We start from the raw sequence: 23,488 nt of genomic DNA on the forward strand, positions 1-23,488 counted from the left end.
CTGTTTTACAACTTTTCTTTCCACATTTGTTAAGGGAATCACTGCAGTTGTTAAATTAGTAACACGGTTGTTAAGTGAATCTGGATTCCCCATTGACTTTGCTTGTTGGAAGGTTGCAAAAGGCGATCACATGACCCTGGGATACTGCAATCGTCATAAATGTGAGTCAGCTGTCAAGCATTTGAATGTAAATCACATGACCATGGGGATGAGGAAACAGTCACAAATGTGAATAATGGTCATAAGTCACTTTTTTTCAGTGCCGTTATAACTTTGAACGATCACTAAATGAATTGTTGTAAGTCAAGGATTACCTGAACACTCTGATTGACAAATATATATATATTTATTTTTTTTCTGGAATGGAAATGTTTAAAACATTGATCTTCAATAAGCTAACATGTTGATTCATATATCACACTAACTTCAAAACAAATTACATTATGGCTTAGAATATTGTATGAATCAGATCTATAGGAAACAGTTTGAGGGATGGAATTTCAAGCTTTGATTTTTTTTAAGATGTCATCTGCAAATCTTAAAATAATAATAATGTCATTTGACTCTACAAAACATGTTTAATCAGAGTTAAAAATATTGATGAGTTCATTATGGAAAGAGATTCCACTTCTAACTTTCTTACACTTATTTTTTGAAATGTTATTCAAGTATCTATAGCCAAAAAATAAATTTAACGTAAGAATCCAACCTAACTACTATTCATAACATTGAATGAGAGGCCATGTCATGACTTATTTCTGATTATGCTTCTAAGAAGAGAAAGAATGGTTGCTATTCAATTGCTGTGGTTGTGTTTTGGTACTAAAATATGTATAATATACAGTGCTGGAAAATTTATCATGTGAAACCAAGAGAAGCTATCAGCCAGGGATCGATTTTACACCTTGAACTAACCCTTATTTATGAAATAAATCAGAATTGCCTGGGTTCACACAACAAGCAGTCCTACAAAGCATGAATTATGGAAGATAGTGGTCACATGATGAGCTTATTATAGTGGTCAACCCAGGTTCACGTCTACCTATAGCCATGGAATTTTACTGGGTCAATTTGGATAAATCATTCTCAGTCTAACTCTATTCAGTTAATTAATGTCAGTTTTCCTGCTCCTAACCAGAGAACTTCTATCACCTTCCACTGAAACGATTCCACAGGAGACCATGAACTTTAGTCCCACCTTAGGAACAAAGCCAGCTGGGTGACCTTGAACTTTCCTCAGCCCAAACCACTTCTGAAAAACCTTGCCAAGAAAATTGCAGGGACTTATCCGGAGAGTCAGACATGATTGAACAGAAGAAAAACAAGTATGAACAAAGCCAAAACAACTCTGCAGTATTATTTTTCATTTATGATTTTGTCATTGCTATCCCAGATATTTTAGATGAAATAAAATGTTCAGAAACTGCTAAGGGGTCATACCAATTCATTACGTTCATCCACAAGTAAAGTGTTCCGGTCCTCAAGTTTCCGAATAGTTGCATTGAGTTCTGCCATTCTCTTCTGATTTCTACGTAGATCCTACAATGTTTGTCAAAGAAAAATAATTTGACACAAGTGTTATTTATAGTCAAGTGTTGAGATCCTTGGCAGAAATTATGAATCACAATGAAGGTGAAATTGCCGGATCCAATCCGTGACAGCCACTGGGACCAGAAGCTTAGTCTTCAGGGCTTTCGGACTTGTGGTAGAACCCACCCTCATCACAGTGGTGAAAGAGAAGTTCCCCGAGGATGGGCTCCAGCATGAGTCTGAAAGCTTGGAAGACTAAACTTCTGGTCCCAGGGATCGGCACAGATGGGATCCTTGAACATTATCCTGGGACTTGTATTTGCCTTCATTTGTGCAGATGGAATTGCATAGTTCACACATAGCCAATAGAAGCAGATGTTGTGAGCTTCTTGGTACTCTGTAAGTTTGGTTGTTTTCTTGCAGACATTTCATTACCACACTTGGTAACTTCATCAGTGTATTGATAATGTTACTAGTTTGATAAGAAAACAACCAAGTCCAGAGAGCACCAAGGATCCCACAGGTCAACCCTGAGGTCCAAATATTGTCTTCTATCAGTAACAAATACTGACAAGTACAAATCAGCAGTGTCTAGAGAACCATATATTGTGCATCCTCGTCAAACATATAACATTGCATTTTATGTAAACAATGTGACTGTATGTTTCTAAACCAGCAAGTGTGTTCTATGTCACAGTCTCAGTGTATAATTTGATCTTCAACAAGGGAACATCATCAGCAGGCTTTTATAAGCTTTTTTTAAATAAATAGTTGAGTTAATGAATATAGAATGTTTGGAGTGTTTTAAAGGCTCGGTATAAATGCTGATCATTTATCTCCTCCTCCTCTTTCCCTTCCCCCTCCCTCTTTCTCATTTTGAATTAAGTACACAGTTGAATCACAACTGAAATGCCACCTTCGAATTCCCACAAGAGGGAGCATTGTATAGTTTGTGAGTAGATGCCACTCATGGAAAGCAGAGCAATGATGCAATAAGTGGACCCAATCAAAATCCCAGTGTGATGAAATAGAACATGCTTCTTACAGGGCTGCTGCAGTGTTCCGAGCCATCTCCTGCTCTGCCTGGGATCTCTCTTTTGGGACTGCTCATGTTGCATTCAGCCTCTTTAACCAAAAACAGTTGTTCATCCAATGCTTCTTTCTGTAGCTGAAGCTTCTGAACGTATCCTGTCAGGGTCTCCAGCTCTTTCTCCAAAGAAAAGATAGTTCTGTCTTTTGCTTTGATCTCATCCATCTGAATGAAGATACATGAGAACAGTGATATGGTATAAGTACAATAATGAATCCATGCATCTGAATACATTTTGCAAGTAATAGTTCTTCAGGATTCATTTGTTTCAGCATTTGTTATAGCAATTTCTTCTCTAAAACTACAACAGCATAAAATAGTTCAGTGCACATTAGAATATACGTATTTAAAATTAAACTTGATTTTTAAGTTATGTATTTTGTAAGTACCATTGTTTTAATGTAATATTCCTTGGCTCAAATAGTGGCACAAAAGAATACAAATAAACAGGCAAATCTGCACATCGATGCTTTTTAATGCAATTTTTAATTGTCCTTACATTAGAAAGCAGTGGCAAGTGTAAAGCCTGGAACATCTACAGGTAGCTTGGTGCAAAAATCACCCAATTCACCAAATGCATTCTATCTAAGGTTTGAGGAACAGCCTGATCAGTTTGCATTATTCTGCAAAAATTCTGGTTTGATCCTTAATCTTGAGTGAAATATAAGAAACAGAACTCTGTTCCACTATAGATAAAATCTAGTGAAAGTCTTATTTACAGGTTGTCATTCAGCCATCAAGAAAAATGAGGGCAGACATCATTTGATATCTAGATTTGATATTCTCAGCTCTATGAAACTGGTGAATTTCTCCACAGTTTGTTTTTCATTTTTGGTAAAGCCAAACTATTATTGACTGTGTGATATAAGTACACAGTGTTGGCTAGCAGAAGCCAAATTCTTCTAGTTAAGAATGCAGTCATATATTTTGGAAATCATGGTAAGAATGGGAGCTTTGTGTGAATTTTCCATAAATTATAACACAGAAAGACAAGTTTGGAAAATACAGAAGGAATACAACTTGAAATTGCCAATCAAAGATTGCTCATTAAGCAAATAGACTAATCTTGCTCTGCTTCATTGAATGGAAGCTATTCTAATCACCAATAATAACACAGGTGTATACATCTTTTTATCTGGACCTCTCAATCTTTTCAAAAGATCCAAGAATCAAAATCTTGTATCATTTTGATTAGCTGTGTATTAGAAACAATATAACTGATTATCACAAACAGCAGAAGCATCCCATATCTTTGTCATTCCCATGGCAGATTCTGCCTCAAGCTGCCATTTTTATTTCCTCTTGTATATCCTACTCCAAATGGGAGTAACAAAAGGATTTATTCTTTAGATAATACATGCACCATAGATGCTGCTATAGGAAGGTTCATAGAGTGATGCATTCTGAGTTCCTTGCATTAAACTTTGTTCTAAGCAACGCCTCAGGATGATGTCCATAGAGTGACTGGCCAGGCTAAACATCTGCCTTGAAATCTCCTAGCCTTAAAGTTGTTTGTGGCCCAGTGGCAGAATGGTTTAGGGCCATCCAGGGTTACTGTTCATTGCAATGGCTTCATTTTGCCTAATGATAGGGCCAGCTTTGACAATCAGAGAAACTGCATGATGATTCAAAGATCCATTGGTTTTGTCTCCAATTGGCCAGATATTCTGGGGAGGAAAATTATTTTCATTTGATGTGAAGAAAAACAAACACCAAATCAAATAAAAAGTTGCAGAAGTTTCTACATAGAATTTTGCACTTGAAATATTAATAGCTGATTTACTAAAATGAAACAACATTTTTTAATCAAGGCCTGATTTATAATATTTTTAATTTGGTAAAATGTGATTTGACCCAACAAACACGAGAGCCCAAAAAGCATACAGTTGTCAGAATGCTTCTAAGTTTTAACTTAGATGCAGTATGGTGGAACACAGGCATCTATACCTACCCAAGATGTTACCGACGTGGTGAAATATGCATTGTGATGTTAAGATCCAAGCTCCACACTTTTATACTACAATATAATTTTCTTATGATGTTGCAATGCACATTTCATCATTTGCACATCTTTCTCAATGGAAACTTATGCCTAAGAGGGCTGAATCCAGATCTATATCCCTGCTGTCAGTCACAGAAGTTGGGGCTGACTTCAGCATTTCTTCTTGATGTTTCAGTGAAGGCAATAAAGTTTGCTTAACATTTGAAAAGATCAGTCATTACAGTTCTATATGGATTATTCTGAACAAGAATGGCTTTGGTTGTAGCCAAGTCTTTCTTGTCTTGCAAGCCAAACCATAAAGTATAAATTGAAATAAAATACTAAATAAAGAAAAAAATCTTCTTTAAACTAGCAACAAATAACCAAGCAGATAATTTATTTAAATCTAACTTCCCATCCTCTAGTACTCCATGTTTTTTCAATACTTGTAGCCAGCAATTATTCCCAATTTCTGGCTTTTGAGTGCCTTTTGTTTGTTTTTACTGGAAACAATATATTTATTGTGTGATACCAGCTAATCAGGGATCACATGGTGAACATACCATCCTACAACTACAGCAGGAACTGCAAATGATAAAAATACTGTCATGCCCATAATAGTAAAATACAGTGCTCAAATCTGACAATGCATATCAAATTCAGATCAGCCATATTAAAATCCCTGATAAAAAATACCAATTTATATCTGGCACACAGAGTTTAAATTAACACGTTTCAAATTGTTATCTACAATTGTATTATAAGAACAGAACTACCACTTTATTTCCTGATTGATATATAATATCTCAGCAGTACTTCTGGCTGATAAAGGTATTCTTTTAGATGCTTCAGTCCTATTTATTTTTCTATTTATTTGGGCTTTAAAGATCATTAAAACTTTAAAGATAAACTTTAAAGATCATTAATTATATCATGAATAGGAGTTAAGTACTAAATTAACTCCTATAGAAATGGCCCCACTATGTTGGGGAAAGATTAGGTGAAAGTTTTGATACAATTTTAAGGGTTTTCTTAATCCAAAATATGTATACAATCCAAGCAGGAGTTTAGCTGAGCTGTAAGCATTTCTGCTTTAAAGCCATGCATCCAGGGTATTTCCTGAAATTCTAATTATCCAGCTTGTTGGGCATCAAACACACACACCCCCAAGTTTTAAACTTAATCGCAGTACAGTTACTGATTAGCATTGCACTTTTGCTATAGTCCAACTTAGTCCAAACAAAATGTGGAAAGGTTACACATACAGATAGAGATTCCATTACAAGTGATATAGTGATAATAGCATATATACTTAAAGACCTATTTTGCTGAAAATATTATCTCTGTATTCTTCCGTTAATTCAGATAACTTCCTGCTTAACTGCACAGTAGAATCTCACATTGTGCCCCAATTAATCAATTAAACTCGCGTGGTTAGCATAAGAGAGAGCTGGCCTATTTGTCTTAACAAATGGGACACATTTCCTTTCTTCTACCCCCAAAGCTGTCTTTCTGGGCATAATTTTGCACTCTTTTATTACAAGTACAAGCAATAATTAAAAAGGAATGACCTCCTATCTAAACTGCTGCAACATGCTCTGTGTGAGGCTGCCCTTGAAGAGCATTTGAAAGCTTCAATCGGCACAAATATGAAGCCAGTTTACTTGGTGCAGGTGATTTCACTATTTCATGAGTTCTATTGCTGTCAGGATATTTCAAGGGCATTTCAGACCTTTAAGATGTTTGAAGGCACAGGGTTAAGTGAGTTAAGAAGCCATCTATACCCATACAGCATATCTGGTCCAGCCGGATGAGCACCATCTGGGTCTCATCAGGTAAAAAATGTCAGCTGAATAAGGCCCAGAAGATGAGCCTTTTCTGCCCTAATGCCTTCCCTATGGAACATTTTTCCTCTGGCGATTAGGTTATCTCTGATACTGCTGGCCTTTTGTATGGACGTAAAGACCTCATTGTGTACTCTGGCCTGGGGTGAGTGAAGTGATTTGTCTCCTGCCCAGGTAACCTATTGTAGTTTTCTTGGCTGCTGTGTCTTTAATTGTTTGTACTATATATGTATCTGCTTTTATTTTTAATCACTATTCACTGCCCAGAATAATTTGCTGGAATGGGTGGCTATATATGTTGGTTAAACAAGCAAACAAATAAATACATTCAAAGATGGTGACATCTTAATGAAATATACATCTCTCCATTTCAACTCAGCCCTAGAAGAGATGCAACTGAAAATATTTTTCCTATCAGCTACCTGTGTTTCAATTTATTGAATTTAGCAGTTCATTTCTAGTACCTTATGAGAGGCCTCAAGGGTGAATAAATTAATCTGAAAATAAATTATTTAGGTCTCTAATGAGTAATTGTTCATCACTGTACACTAGCAAATCTTTCCACATAATTAAGTGACAACAGTGGCAAAGATCACTGTAGGAAAAATATGTCAATATTTTGTGAGAGCAAGAAGAAAACACATAATGGGAGTTCAGTAAAAATAAATTATTGCTGGATGCAGACAAACAGGCAACACTACGTAGAACTTCAAGACATCTTTTAAATAGAATTGGAAAGCCAATTTGGTCTAGTGCATGAGTGCCAAACTCGTGGCGTTATGTTGCCATCACATGACGTATCACAATGTTTTCCCCCTTCGTGGAGCTGAGGTGGGTGTGGCTTGTGCATGATGCATCTGGCCTGTGGGCTGTCAGTTTGACACCCCTGGTCTAATGGTTAAGGTTTGGTCTAGTGGTTAATATAAGGAATAAGAAAATACAGCCTATTTAGTTTTTTTTTTAATGTAGATCTCCATCCAGTATGTTTAAATTATTAGTGAATTGTTGGTTTTAACTCCAAAGATTTCCTCAACAGCAAGTCATTCAAAACTCAGGCACCAAATCTCACATACAAGTTGTGAGAGAAATAAAACATTTGGTGTTTTTTTTTTTCTGAGAAACAACTGTGCAGAATTCCATGGCACTTTTTCTAAAGTATAACATAGGACTAAAATTTTAATGGCATGTGGGAAAGCATTTTGAAGACAAGAAGGTACACAATTGCTGATATATTAGTTTAAACACCCATGATTTTGAGCAATACTCATTGAGAATTTTCTATTGTCACTAAATGCATATGGTACCAGCACAAAGCAATGATAGCATAAGCTAGGTCAATAGGATGCATGATGATAGCTATGTCTTTTTTAGTGGACACAGTATGCTTCCCCCCCTCCACCAAGCTAATATGGTCACATTTCTTTAATTTTAGAATCCTTATTCTTAGCTCAGTCTCTTATTTTTCAGTGCAATTTTTGTACCTAAGTATTGACTGTTAAAATGTCCTGTGCTGGTAACAATTGGAAAGATAAACTACTAATACGTTTTCTTTATGTTGATATTACAGGCTAATTCTGACACACACAGAAGTTTGCATTATAACATACTTATAATGCACAATAGCTTTGGAGGGCAGCTCTCTCAAATTTGGCAATCAAAATCTTTGCGCATTGTGTAATGAGAATCACAAGAAAGGTTATGCACATTGAGCCATAAATATGGCAGGATATTTAGACACGTTACTAACCAGCCTGCGAATATCCCTCTCACTCTCCCACTTGATCTTAGAGATTGCCTCCTGGTGGGACTGATGCTCACTCCGGAGATCCCCGGCTTTAATCTTATCAGCTTGGATCATGTTATTCAGGGCTTCGTCCACCTGCTTCTTGGCAGACTTCAGATCAGTAATTTCTTGCAAAAGTTTAAGGCGCTCAGAGTCAAATTGTTTCCTGGCCTCTTCACGAGCCTCAATGCTCAGGGCTGTCCGTACTTTATCACTACTCCCTTCTCGCAATGCATACAGTGCTGACTTGAGTCTCTGGATTTCACTGTCTCTGATTTTCATCGTCCGTGCCATTTCTTGCTCATGCTGTTTGATAAGGTTTTCCCGGACAGCTTGTAGCTCCTTCATCTTCTCCTCATGGAGTTTAGCTTTGAGTTCAGTGATCTGCACTGTCTGTTTGCGCTGTTCTAATTCCCGGATCCGCTTTGTTTCTTGGATTTTTTCCCTTTCAAGTTTGTTCACCTACAGAGTAAAAAGAGAGAAAAAAAAGACAAAATGGATACCAGCAGCACTATCATCCTAAGTTTATAATTACATGGGACCTCCAGTTTTATAAATGTTCACACACGCTGTAATTGATGCACAATTGCAAATAACTTTTAGTTACGAAAGAGGCTACAAATAAGTTCAGAAGTGTAACAAAGTCCTATGTGTTCAACCAAACCTTAATTGAAGAGTGCACATTATAACTAAAATGTATTAATTCATACCTTATGAAAAATACACATTTTATCTTTTTGCATCTAATTTTGGGGAACTCATACAGAACTTTAGATCTGATCTATACACCCACAATGCAATTTTCTGTTGGTGTTATTTTATATTCAAATTCAATGAATCTTAAAATGTCAGATTATATAATCCCCATAAATAATCTTTCCTTTAGTATCCATTCATTGAAAACACCTAAATATAAAAATTCAGAGAATGTAATAACATTTCTCTTTACAACACCACTGACAATGCTACCGTCCTTCTTGATTATGTGTCTGAATGGTAAAACAATTGACAACTCCAAATCTCGACCAACAAATGCTTTGTCCTACATTTATATTGGTAAAAAAATCAGTACACCAAATACAAGCTAGGCGGATAAGACCTCACTGACAACCCTCACTCTGTCAAGGACCTTGGAGTACTCATATCAAACGACCTAAGCACTAGAGCTCACTGTAACAGCATTGTCAAAAAGGCATTAAGAGTTGTAAATCTAATCTTACGAAACTTCTCCTCTGGTAATATTGAATTGCTAACTAGGGATACAAAACATTTGCTAGACCAATACTCAAATACAGCTCATCTGTCTGGAATCTGCACTGTATATCGAACATTAATACAATTGAGCATGTCCAGAAGTATTTCACGAGAAGAGTACTACACTCCTCTGCTCGCAACAGAATACTCTACACCACCAGGCTTGAAATGTTGGCTTGGACTACGCCGCCTACAGTTGGACTTAAGCGTAGCACACAAAATTATCTGCTACAATGTCTACTAGTCAATGACTACTTCAGCTTCAACCGCAACAATACAAGAGCACACAACAGATACAAACTCAATGTAAACCGCTCCAAACTTGATTGCAGAAAGTATAACTTCAGCAACAGAGTGGTCAATGCCTGGAATGCACTACCTGACTCTGTTGTTACCATCCTCAAACCCTCACACCTAAGAGGTCTGTAAGGGGCGTGCATAAGTGTACAATCATGCCTACTGTCCCTGTCCTATTGTCCCCATTTATTCATATCTATTTCCTGTATTCATACTCATGTTTATTCTTTTACCTATTATCTTGTAAGCGATTGACAAATCAAATAAATAAATAAAAAATAAAGTAAAAATATGATCAAAAGTTCATGAGATGGCAGGACTGAGAAAATAACACATTACCAAAACAATTTTTTTTTTCCTCAAAGCATTATCTGAGAAATGGTTTCAAATATAGTAAATAGGAGGCTGAGAGACAGTTGGTCTAGTGGTTAAACGCATTGGGCTATAAACCAAAAGGCAGCAAGTTCTGAATCTTATCTAAGGCACAAAGTCTGCTGGATGACTTTGGGCCATTTTTCCCCTGTCCTAGGAAGGAGAAGGCCAAGAATTTCCAAAAATGTTGCCAAGAAACCTGCAGATATTTTGATGTAGTCTCCAAGAGTCAAGACTGATTTAAAGGAACACATACACAAAAGGACTTCATTTTTTTTCCAACAAAAAAGGACCAATTCTTAGAATACAATATTATATCATAATTATTTATTTAAAATAGGTCTTTGTTTAAAAAAAAAGAAATAAGACTTTGAGATCAAAATGAGAATTAGATCTTTATTCCAGTTTATAAACATTGTCCAAAGAACTGGCTCAGGATTATCTCTCAGGCTTGACTACAAAATTAAATATCCACAAAAGTGAAACATAGAACAAAAGATTTCAACCTACTTTATATGAACTATCTATTTTCTACTGTAGTAACAATAGATATACTCTACTGAATGTTTTTCTTGACTCTCTTGAGATTTCAGAGGAGGGATATGTACATGGGTGCTTTTTGTGTGTGAGAGAGTATGTGTGTTTCTGTTTGGTTACTGCTGAATCATCTTAAAATTAAAATCTTAAAATCTGGTAATTCTTTAGTCTTCCACAAAGATTCAGATGGTAAAGTTAAGATCTAAATTGGTGATCTTTGGGACTGTAAGAAACATCTAAAAGGTCACAGGTTCCTCACCCCCATATCACACTGAGTTAATTTATTTGAAATTATCAGTGGCATTTTTTTCTGTCAGACTTTTCATCATTTCTTCTTAACTTCCATTTCCCCTAACTATATAGTATTGCTCAATTTGTTGAACTATTCAAAAGACAAAGAAACATCTTATATAATTAAGGTCCTTTTCCCAGCCAACAATGTTTACAGAAATCTGTCAGCCTTAATGTTAAGTCAAAATGGTGTCCCAGAAATTTTCCATTATTGAACTGTGTTTGTGATTGCTGCATTGCATTTGTGGTCTACCCTCATGAGGTTGCTGAAAGCCACTTACCTTGCAAAAAGGCATTGTGTTATTTTCAAATGTACCATGAAATATTTATAGGGACAAGCATTATGATTCTTTTGAACTCCGTATGGAGGAAGCACGATCTACTGTATGTTGCTTTTGGACTGATAGAGAGGGAGTGGAAACTGTAGCCATAATTTCAGGTTGGGATTTATACACACTGCAGGAGGCTTGCCATCAGGTTTCAGGTAAATGAAAGGAAAAAAACTGTTACCTAAAGGTTAGACTAGATATGACATTTATCACATGGTTAGCTGAGGCAAAGCATTAAAAAAAATGACAGCAAGATAACCAGAATGCCATGCTGGAACCGTGGCAAGAAGATAACTGTCTCTTCGCCTATATTATCACTTGGGAACCCTAATTTCTCTTCATCCAACTTTTATTCCCTACCATAATAAAAAGTTTGTATGGAGAAAGTCACCAATTGAACAGTTTATATTTTACTTTCATTTCATCATCATTTAGTTGTTGTTTTATATTTTCCGTCACTTTTAAACATTCCTGATTTTTTAGATGGCCAATATTTTTGAGTAGGTATATATCTAGGAATAAACTTTTCTTTAATTATCTTTAACTCAAGATTAGACAATTTGGAGCTCATGATAACTAATATTCCCCGGACACATTCCTTGAGATCTACTGAACCTCTTGCTATGATTTTTTAAAGTATTCTCCTATGATTAAAAACATAAATGGTGATTCGGGAATTGGGCATGTCTAGTTTAATGAAAAGAAGGACTAGGGGTGACATGTTAATAGTGTTCCAATATTTGAAGGGCTGGCAGAAAGAAGAGGGGGACAACCTATTTTCCAAAGCACCAGAAGGCAGAACAAGAAGCAATGGATGGAAACTAATCAAGGAGAGAAGCAACCTGGAATTAAGGAGAAATTTCCTTTACAGTGAGAACAATTAAACAGTAGGATAACTTGCCCCTAGAATTTGTGAATGCCCCAAGACTGGAGGTTTTTAGGATGAAATTGGACAATCATTTGTCTCAAATGAAACAGGTTTTCCTGTTTGAGCAGAAGCTTGGACTAGCAGAAGCATGGCCAAAGAGGACAAAGGTTGCCAGCTATAGTTCAGAACCCATAGTCATATGAAAGATTCCTTGCTGTTATACACTGGTCATGGTAAAGTCTTTATGAAACAGTACAGACACCAATGAAGACATACGCAAGTTAGAGACAATTGATCAGGTTATTAAAAGAAAAATATTTGTATACATTTTATTGGAAGAAAAATTCAGTATTGCACATGAAGGGAATGAGAGTGGAGAAGAGGAATGAAGACATACATATCGTGTTTCTCAGAAAGTAATGCCAGGCCTTATTTTCTTTTGACCCTTGAAAAAATGGCTAGGCCGTCTTTTCAGGGTTGACTTAATTTTTCTCCCCCACCCTTGCCTAGAGTGCCTCGCGGGCAGCCATGCCTCGCCACCAACCGCTCCTAATAGCTGAACATGGTGGAGCGTGGAGAGTTCCCTACCCCTCCAAGCACCTTTGCTGCAAACCTGGGTATGGTGCCGGGTGCAGGCCGGGTCAGTGGGCAGGCGGGCGGCAGTGTCATGGATGTCAGCTTTGGTGGCAGTGGGGCACTTTGCCCACCGCTGATGCTTCCTCCGCCGCTGTTGCTTTCCCTTCTGCCCGTGCGCTGCTGTATCTGGAGGGCTGCACATTCCCCCACCAGCAGCATTTCAGCCGCTTCTCGGGTGGGGAACCCATAACTTCCACAGTTTCCACCAGCGCTGGTGCCTCTTTCGCCAGCGCCATCTCCAACAGCAGCAGCAGCGGTGAAACAGATCCCACTGCCAATGAGAACCGCCTGCCCTCCCGCAGGGGCATCACTTTGATTGACGGCAGCTGCGTCGACAAGGTCCTGCAAGTCGGTGAGTCTTTTGGGGTTGGGTGGATGGAAGTGGCGGTGGAAGGGTGACGTGATCGTTTCTCTCCCCCCGCCACACCTCGCTTTGCTTCCTGTCCCAGAACTTCAGGTCATGGTCTTGTCCCTTGTATGGTCAGGCACTCTCCTCTTGCTCCAGCCACCCAAAATCTCCCCGTGGACCTTTTCCCCCTATTTAAGTTTTCTTTACTCTCATTCCCTCTGTCAGTTCCCTAAGAATACAGACTGGCCGGGCAGCTTCCTCCCCACCCTTCCCAGTAGTTTTAAAAAGGGAACCATCTATTTATTTTGCCCTTCGAGCAGAGGCAAACCTTCCAATCCAAACAGAAGAGAAAGGGTATCACCCTACAGACCCTCAGCACCAAGCTTCCCAGAGGATTCTCCCAAAGGATCCACCCCAAAGGAGGGTTCACCCTCTTAAATACACTCCCCTCCTTTGGGAGTAATCCTATGATGAATCCTAAAATGCCCCACCACCACTGAGGCCAACATCCACACCATCTGCCACCGCTGCCTTTCTGCCTGCTGACCTGGCCTGCACCCAGCACCATACCTGCGTCTGCAGCAAATTTTGCATGTTTTAAACTAGGCCTAAATTTGGGGGGAGGTGCTTAATTTCACCTTATGCCTAGAAAACATGCTGGGTCTTCCTATTGGGGGGGGGCATATTGTTGGAGAAACATGGTATGAAAGATAATGTGATTGTCTCTGGTGAGATAAACAGGATAATCAGGAACAAGAATGTATAGCTACTTAACTTCTGCAATGCAATGGAGGTTCTCGAAATATATTTATAACCCTAAATAATATAAATATATATTATTTATAACCATATTTGATTTTATTGCCTGTCTTCCATTCCATTTCATTCTAATTTGAGTAATTTCAGCAGGTCCCCATTTTCTTTTATTCTTCAAATTGTCTCCTAAGGCTTGCTCTCTGTCAATATAACTCATGTGATAATCAGCTTCTGATTGTCAATACAATTTATATGTTCACTGCTGTGAATTTGGGGACACTCCAGATTATTTTATGTATATATATTCTGCCAAATCCTGTGACTCATAGAGGTTTATATTGTACAAGTCATTAAAATATTAGAATACAATTAAAGCCATACAAAATATAACACTGTAACATCAAAATAAATAAACAATAAATAGTTCCAAATACACTGTCAGCCATCTAACAATCTGTATTAGAAGATTCTTTAGGTTTTGAGTCAGACAGAGGTTGACTAGCATTCTGCTTATCTATTTTATTAGATAATCTTGTCATAATTCTTCAGCCTCCTTCTCTAGTTCAATCACATTCCACATTTTCCAATGGGCTGAAAAATTCCCATTTATCATCACCTAGTCTTAGAAACAATGATTAGATAAGCAGTTCCCTCATCTAATTTAAAGCGCCTGGTGACACAATGGGTATTGCAGGCAAACTGTAGGAGATGACCAGGCCAAGCTTGAAGGAGGGGTCAAATGTCATGAGTCCCTTTGCATCTGCTGGAGATCTAAGTCCAGCCACCTTGAATTCCTTTCTATTCTTAACCCCTACACATTTCTCTTAATGGTCACTTGGCCAGATTCTAGTTGAGAACTTAAGCTTGCAATAAATCTTTATACTCATTTGAACTGCCTAAATCTACTGATTTCCTTGGTGCTTGACACAAACTCTGCCCACAGCCAGGAGTCTTGACTGGTTCAGGATTGACTCTGCAGAATGAATGCTGATCTGCTTTTAATCTAACCCTTTTCAAAAGTCCTTATGGACATAAAATGGGGAGATTTCCTGATAGATTATTCTGAGTTCCTTGAAAAAACTTTATACTCTTTTTTAACAAGGAAAGAAATGGATGAAAAATAATTGCTTAATTTTCCTTTGTACATTTTTATAACATTTACAATAAGGGATGATTCTGAGCCAAGGCTATAGCTATAACACGACTACTAGCTTAGATATTCTTCTTCTATATATTTCATTGCTTTCTTGTGTTCCATATATTTATGTGTTCCTCTTAGTTAATGAGTGTGCACCCATTTTTGTGGTATTAGGATTTAAACTAAATAGGAGTGCATTTGCTTATAGTGGTTCTCAATAAAGGCCTGGTCATCTAAAAGACCATATGTCTCCTGTGGCTTCTGCCCAGCTATATGATTAGGCACTGTTGATATGCTCCAGGTCCCACTCATTATAGTGTCACCTGATGAATACAACCTATCTTCTCTGTTGGAGTGCCTGTCTCTGTAACGACATCCCATCCTCAAGACATCTTTGGCTCCCACCTTACATGGATTCAAGAGCCCTGAAACCTGTCTCTTTCTTCAAATCTCAGGTTTAGAGAGGCAGGTCCTGCATTAATGGTTTTTTTTCTTCTGTCATTTGGATTTTTGTATGATTGTTTTTGCAATTGTAGAGTTGGGCAGCCAAATAAACAAATAAATGTGAAAGGACAGGAAAGGACAGAATATCTCTGTGTGGCCTTTAAAACATTAGTCATTCTATTCTCTTGACATTTAGCTTTGGCTCTTTAGACACAGTCACATTTGTTAAGGATTTGGGGGAACCTCTTAAACAAAGTTCATTTAGGAAACTGCAGTTAAGAAGAAAAGAATGAAAAATGCATGAATGAAGATTTGCTTGGGCAATGGTGGATGCAGCCCAGCAGTACAATTTAAGGAAAATCTTTTGTTTCAGAATACATGAGATTGCTATCCATGAGCAGCTTTCTCATCATTACAAAAATTAAAAACTAACTGTGATGAATAAGATTTTTTTCCTTCTCTACTTAAACTTCCACTAACCCAAAGCAATGTCCTCTTACATGCAGATTTGGTTGCCCTGGCACTGAAAATATTTCAATCTCTTTCCTATAACTAGAAAGTCCAAACATCTTTAGTGGTAAATAAACAGAGAGATAATATGAAAATAAATTTATTTTATATTTAATTCTTAGTATAAAAGTTATCTGGGCAGATGAAAATGCAGCATTCATCAAATCCTTCATCAGCTCCTACCCGTGCCTTCTAGAATCTGGGCAATTAACCCATAGCTTTTAAATAAATCAGCCAAATTCTGTCTAAGTGCTAAAACATTCATATCAATGACAAAAAATGAATAGCCATTCAGGATTGTAACAGAACTTCTATGTGTAGATAATGTGCAGGATTATGCACTGATTTCTACTCTTTTGACATGATTTTCTGTTATTAAAATGGGCTGCAAATTGAACCCTGATAGTCTTATGGAAGGATAAAATGAGCAGTACTCTGGGGTATGTTAGCCTGTAGCTACAGCTAAGCACAAGAGCAACTTTCTTTCATCCCAATTGTCCTACAGTACAAGAAACTGATATCCATGAAATTGTCCTTTGAGGTAAATGGTAACTTTGATAAATAACCAACCCTTAAAGGTTTTCATGATGAAAGACTCTGTGCAAGCTAAAAAGACTGCTGCTCAATTATGGAGTTTAATGGTGGCTTAGGCTTGTTTTCCCAGAAAAAGAATGATTACTGGCAAAAGAATGAAAAAGTCTGGGTCACAGAAGTCAATTACCTTTCTCTGGAAAAAAGGAGAAGAAAAATCTACTTCAAAAGAGCAAGAATAGTCTCAAAACCAATTTTGTTGTTTGAAGGACTGAAGATGACAGCCCCTCAAAGAAGGACTCTTACTAAAATAGCATGATCCATACACAAAGCAAAATGAGGTAAAAGAGAATGCAGAGGTGATACAAAGACTAAGTGAGGAAGACAAGAGATTTCTGCAAATGCTGTCTTATTTAACAACAGCAATAACAACAACAATGCACAATTGAATGCAACCTTTAAGAAAAGATGAGGAATTCAAGCCAGACAAAGGATTGGACTGTCTGTCTGAAAAACTCTGGTGGGGGGTAGGATAAAGTGAATGACAGATAATTGAAGAGGAAAGCCTCTCATCATACCTTGTTTTAATTGTTTTTATGCTTGTTCAGCACTCAAAGTCACTGGTTTGAGATGGGCGCCATGCAAATTGAATGAATGAATAAATAAATACATTTCACAAAACCTTCTCTTCATATCTCTACTTTATCCTTACTGAAAAACTCAGTAAGTGAAGGTTCCTGTTGTCTTATAGCTCAACAATAACAGAATGGTATAGAGCCTATAAGGAATCTTTTCCTTCCTCCAGGGGATGAAAGGAGAAAGCTATTTCTCTTACTTTGCATAAAAGGATATGTCACCTATGCCAAAACAAAGGTGACTTTCTAAGCGTTCCAGAAAGAAAGTCTCCCAAGGAAATCTCCAGCCACCTTAGACGCCTTAAACTTTCCCAGCTGAGAAGTGCCTTACATAGGTCACCTCTGCTTGCTCCAACTGGGTGAAATGCCGGAAAGCAAAGTCAACTTCTTGAATATTTTGCATGGACATCCAGCCTCTTCACATTTTATTAAATGACCGGCCTTTTCTCAAACAACAGTTTCAGAATAGGGTAGAAGACAGTTACTGTACAGGATATTCTGTCAAAAAGAACCCAGAGGTGCAAATGCCCTGCTGTAAAGTTTAATGGACACTGAAGTATTTATCCACTATACAGTAATAGAATAGAATAACAGAGTTGGAAGGGACCTTGGAGGTCTTCTCGTCCAACCCCTTGCCCAGGCAGGAGATCCTATACCACTTCAGACAAATGGTTATCCAACATATTTTTAAAAAACTTCCAGTGTTGGAGCATTCCCAACTTCTGGAGGCAAGTTGTTCCATTGATTAATTGTTCTAACTGTCAGGAAATTTCTCCTTAGTTCTAAGTTGCTTCTCTCCTTGATTAGTTTCCACCCATTGCTTCTTGTCCTGCCCTCAGGTGCTTTGGAGAATACCCTGACTCCCTCTTCTTCGTGGCAGCCCCTGAGATATTGGAACACTGCTGTCATGTCTCCCTAGTTCTTCTTTTCATTAGACTAGACATACCAAGTTCCAGCAACCGTTCTTATGTTTTAGCCTCCAGTCCCCTAATCATCTTTGTTGCTCTTCTCTGCACTCTTTCTAGAGTCTCAACATCTTTTTTACATCATGGCAGCCAAATCTGAATGCAGTATTCCAAGTAATGTTTTAGTTGGAGAATTATCAAAAGAAAACATTTCCTTCAGACTCATCACAAAAGTCATTTTCTAAAGTCTTAATGAACTAGAAATTCTTTGGAACAAAGTTCTTTGGACTGATGAAACAAAAATTGAATGGTCTAATTGCTACTGGCAAAGCATTTGAAGAATGTTTGTCAGTCATTAAACACAAGAATGGCTCAAGTATGTTTGAAGTTATGTAGTACAGGAAATATTATGCAGGTGGAAGAAGGAATAGACCAATTAAATATCAATATATTCTAGAAGCTCTAACAGTGAAGAAATTAAAACTGAAACAGTAAGACAGCAATCTAAAAATCTATGGAGAAGCTCCAGCACATAGTGCATACATTTAAACAAACTTCTGAGTTAGAATAGTTCTGTAGGGAAAAATGGAAAAAACCTCCTAAAGTGCAAACAGGAAAAAAAAAACTTAAATGACTTCAAGAAACATTTGAACACTTTTTCTGCAAACAGAGATGTTAAAAAGTATGTATGCAAAGTTTTCAGATTAAGAAGGAAAAAGCCACTGCCTAACCATTCTCCAAGCAAGACTGCTAAATATAAGCAACTCTATTTACCCATGCATTGATGATGTTACCTAGGCTGGTAATGAAATGTCTTCAAGAAAACAACCAAGCTCAGAGGACATCAAGAATCCCATATTTCTGTTTTCCTAGGAACTATGAGGAAGTGCTGCTTATATTCTATATTTACTTATTACAATCTTCCTATTTGTTCCTTATAGGAAATTGTTCCTCCCCCATTTTTGTTTTGTGTGATCCTTTATATGATCCTTTTTTCCCCCAACAGGTAACAAAAACATTACACTCCATTTTGAATCTTTTAAAAAATATTCCAATTTTAGACAGGAATCTTTCTGTAACTGAGCCACAGTAGAATGACAATAGGTGAAAAACAAGTATGCTCTGGAGACAAGTGTTGACTCAGCTGTAATTCATTGATTGAATTCCCCTTTATGTTTACTCGGACAAATGTCAGCAATAAATAAAAATGTATTTTTCTAGTATTCTTCCTCTCTTCCAGAATGAAGTGAGGAAACTTTTAATTCATAATTAGCCATGCAACCACTATTTAAATCCCCTGGCATTTGCTACTAGTGCTTTACTCACTTTAGACTTCTCTTGATGAAGCTCAATTTGAATATCCGTCAGCTTAGTCCTGAGATCTTCATTGGCAGCTTGTAAAGACATAATCAGTACTTCAGGCTTTTCAGCCTTGCTGCGTCCTTTTTTGGACATGGCTGTTTGCAATTGCGAATCTGTGTGTGAGAATCCTTTTTCAAATTGAAATATCCATTTTTTTATTTCTTTCCATCCAACATGTTGTGGCATCTACAAGGTGACATTACATCTTCTCATTTAGCTCCTTGGGCAGTCCTGTCAAAAACGATACAGTATATTTGTTAGTAAAAATGAAATGACTGACAACAAAGAAAAGATCACAATTAGTTTGCAAAATTCACAGCTTGGAATTTCATCCAAGTATCCATTTAGGCCTACCCTGCTTATCTTTATAGTATCAGCCAAAGTAAGTTGATTGTTGCAGTCTATTTGAGCAAATAAACAATTTTGAACATTTGGTCTTTGGAAGAAATATTACCCCAATGCAATAACAAAAATATTTTCCACAATAATATTTTATTTTTGACTAAAGGAAGGACTAGTGGACTGCCCTATTGCACCAAAACTAATCTTGTTTCTTTCCCTAGAGATAATACACTGCAAAACCAGCACAGAATTATCCCAAAGGTGCTTTTTCAAGAACAACTGGACTTTCTAGTTTTTCTCTGAAGACATTTTGCTTCTCCAAGACCCATTCCCCACCATCCAGTCAGAGCTGAAGAAGCTTCTTGAATGAGAAGCAAAACATCTTCAAAGAAAAACCAGAAAGTCCAGTTGCCTCTTGAAAAAGCACCTTTGGGACAACCATGACCTGGATGACTGAGGATCTCCATAGACATTCAGCATAGGATTAACAATATGTCAGTTCTAGTATTAATAAGGAGATAGAAACAAGCAAACAGACAAAACAAAACAATTGGTGGCTTCTATGTCCATATCTTTTCTTTTTTTCATTTATACAATAAATCAAATTGCATTTATATCCATGGTGTCTCTAAATGTAAGAAAGCCAGTTTGTATAGTGGCTACACTAGGAGACCATGAGTTCTCATTCTGCCTTAGGCACAAAGTCTGCTGGGGGGGCTTGGGCCAGTCACTTTATTTCAACCCTAGAAATGAGGCTAAGGCAAACCACTTGTGAAAATGGTTTCCAAAGAGAAATATAGGATTTTGTCTAGGCAGTCTTCAAGAATCAGACACGTTGAATGGCAGGAAAAAAAAAATCAATGAATGCAGCAACTTTCTATAACTTTCTATTTCAGCATGGTTTGTACAGGTCTTTAGCCTCATATTTGGAATTTTCTCACTGTATCAATTTCAGAGTTGAAGTAGAATTCAAAAAGGCCGACCAAGGAAATAGATATGGTTTTCAATTACCAAAGAATGTTAAATACAATTTGGATTGATGAAGTTTTTAAATATATATTTAAGAGACTTAGGTTTCCATTCCTTGATTTTCAGTGAGAGTCATTTAGCTTTAAGTAAATTATTTGATAGACTTAATTAATTGTAGAGTTGATGGAAGACTGAATACAGATCTGTGATTCATAAGAAACCAGCTACATTTACTTGTCATTTTAAAGGTATACAGTAAGTGTGCTTTTCTATGCACCATCTATGCATGCAGCTGAAGCAATGGATGTACTAATAGAGGGCAGCAATGAAGAAATGGATGGGAGAAGAAAGGTAAAGGCCAAGAGAGCTTTGTGCATCTTGGTTTCTTAACTATGAGGCTTATGCATGCTTTTCTATACATTTCCTCAACTAGCACTAATCGTGTTCCTTTGAAGGATTACAGTTACTAGTAGAAACATCTACAACAGGAGGAAAAGAGGGCTGTGACTTATGTACATTTTGACATCATACAAACAGCTGCTGCTCATTATAAGTAACAACTTAGAGCAATGTTCTGTTCTTTTAAAAGTTGTAGCTGAGATGGAGTGGTTTGTTTGTTTTTGTCACAGTTCAATCTTAGTTTTCTTGGATACATGAGGTGGTATTCAGCAGGATCTAACCAGTTCTGGGGAACCGGTAGCAGAAATTTTGAGTAGTTCAGAGAACCGACAAATACCACCTCTGACTGGCCCCACCCCCATCTATTATCTGCCTCACAAGTCCCAGCTGATCGTCTGGGTCTTCTTTTGTTGCCCTGCACAGGAGAATGGCTCTGGAAAGCAGTTTAGTGGGGTGAGGAGGAATGAGATTTTGCAGTATTCTTCCCTTGCCATGCCCACCAAGCCACCCTACCCCACCAAGCCACACCCACCAAACCGGTAGTAAATTTTTTTGAATCCCACCACTGACATGAACCACTTCTATTTGTTACAAACACAGCTCAAGAGGAAGATAAACAGAAACTATACTTGCTGTGTCTTCCATAGAAACCACTAGATTTTAAACAAGAGAAAGGCATCAGGGCTTCTATAAATACTGTGTAGCATGAGGGACTACATTATTACTATGAAATATTATCCTCTTGGAGAAACAACATAAGTTACAACAGGTTTTTTTCCAGGCTGCACTTGAGAAGGAGACACACTCCAAACACTGGGAAGGGACAAAATTAAATTAGATATAATTTATGTTCAATGTATGTGGTATTAAGTTTTGTTACTATGATCACATTCTTTGTATTTAATTACTTTCCTCTTCTAACACATTAAATTATAATTCTGTGGCTACTTTTATACAGACTTTTGAAGGCTTTGGGTGTACTGCTTATAGCTCTGAGTTTCATGTTATTATGAACTCCTATTTTATTGTGCTAAGCTAGTTTGTCCTGTATACATTGCAATGGAACTTGCAAAGGATTTATATTAATTCACCAGTCATGTCAGAATATAAATTCTTCAATCATTTAGAAAGAAATTCATACTCTATGAGAAGCTTGCTTGATTAAACTAATTTTATACTTATACTGATGTAGTGAAATACGCTGATTTAAGCTGTTTACTCAAGCAAAAAGAGGGGATAGAAATATATGTCCTCTCTCACAATATAGACAGAAATCCTATACAGTGTCCAGCTTCTGCAGTTTGTTAACTTAAAAGTGTCAACTTCAATTGAAATAATTGTGAAGATTTTCCCTTCTCCAGTAAGTATACAGCGTATGTAAAAGGAAGTGCCTCCATTAATTGATGTACTGACTGCATGTTGCAACTAACTTACAAGTGCGACATAAATATCCTTGCAGATGAAAAGGCTGCAGTGAAAAGAAGCGGGGAGGGGAGAGAATGGAGAGGAGGAGAAGTGAAAAGGGAACCACTTAGAGAAGGACAGGGAGGAGAGATACTCCTTTTAGGCATTACTAAGAGGGCTAAATTTATCAGGCTACTGGGCAGTCTTAACTAACAGCTATTTATCCAGTGGTGGGATTCAAATTTTTTACTACTGGTTCTGTGGGCGTGGCTTGGTGGGTGTGGCAGGGGAAGGATACTGTAAAATCTCCAGTCAGAGGTGGTGTTTGCCGGTTCTCCGAACTACTCAAAATTTCCGCTACTGGTTCTCCAGAACTGGTCAGAACCTGCTGAATACCACTTCTGTATTTATCTCAGTGAATATAAAATCCAATTAACAGGTAACCAGAGGGGGGGGGGAAACATTTTCCCTCACTATTTGCAGAATTTAGAAAATGTGTTTACTTAATGTTAAGCAATTGTAGCATTTTCCTGTTAGAAATCCTTCCCACCCATGCAAATATGCTGGCAGCTAATGCTTAAATCTCAGATACCAGAAAGCAAATCAAAAGACCTCCATATTTGTTCTGTTTTTGAACAATTGGGCTGGAAGTAACAGAGCTTTTTATGTCTGAAAAACTGTTTGGAAACCTCTGTCAGAGAGAGATTTGTCACAGTTCTGTTACTGTCAACCATCAATATATTCTATTATGGTTAATTAAATGTGCAAAGCCATGCCTTTGTTCAGATTAATACTACGGTTGTTTTTTTTTTTTTTTTTGCTAGAAAACCTACAGTTCTGAAGTATGGTAGGAATATCACTACCAGATTCTTGTACAGTGTCCTTTTTTGCTGATTTAGTGATTTTCAGTGTTATGGCCTATAATATTAAAG

The 23,488-nt window shown here is 37.3% G+C and overlaps 1 protein-coding gene across 2 annotated transcripts in view; it reads right to left on the reverse strand.

Annotated features, from left to right (window-relative positions):
• The window catches only part of JAKMIP2 (janus kinase and microtubule interacting protein 2), an 86,281-nt gene that overhangs the window by 22,793 nt on the left and 40,000 nt on the right, over positions 1-23,488 (reverse strand). For both annotated transcript variants that reach the window (XM_026696109.2, XM_087924498.1), the window contains exons 2-5: positions 19,407-19,673; positions 8,193-8,690; positions 2,576-2,785; positions 1,441-1,539 (exon numbers count right to left, since the gene is read on the reverse strand). In XM_026696109.2, coding sequence (XP_026551894.2) covers positions 1,441-1,539; positions 2,576-2,785; positions 8,193-8,690; positions 19,407-19,628 — 1,029 coding nt within the window. In that variant the 5' untranslated portion in view covers positions 19,629-19,673. The remainder of the gene's footprint in view (positions 1-1,440; positions 1,540-2,575; positions 2,786-8,192; positions 8,691-19,406; positions 19,674-23,488) is intronic.

This window comes from Pseudonaja textilis, chromosome 2 (assembly GCF_049901715.1).
Source record: "Pseudonaja textilis isolate UNSWEBS1 chromosome 2, rPseTex1.2, whole genome shotgun sequence".
Taxonomy (NCBI): Eukaryota; Metazoa; Chordata; class Lepidosauria; order Squamata; family Elapidae; genus Pseudonaja; species Pseudonaja textilis.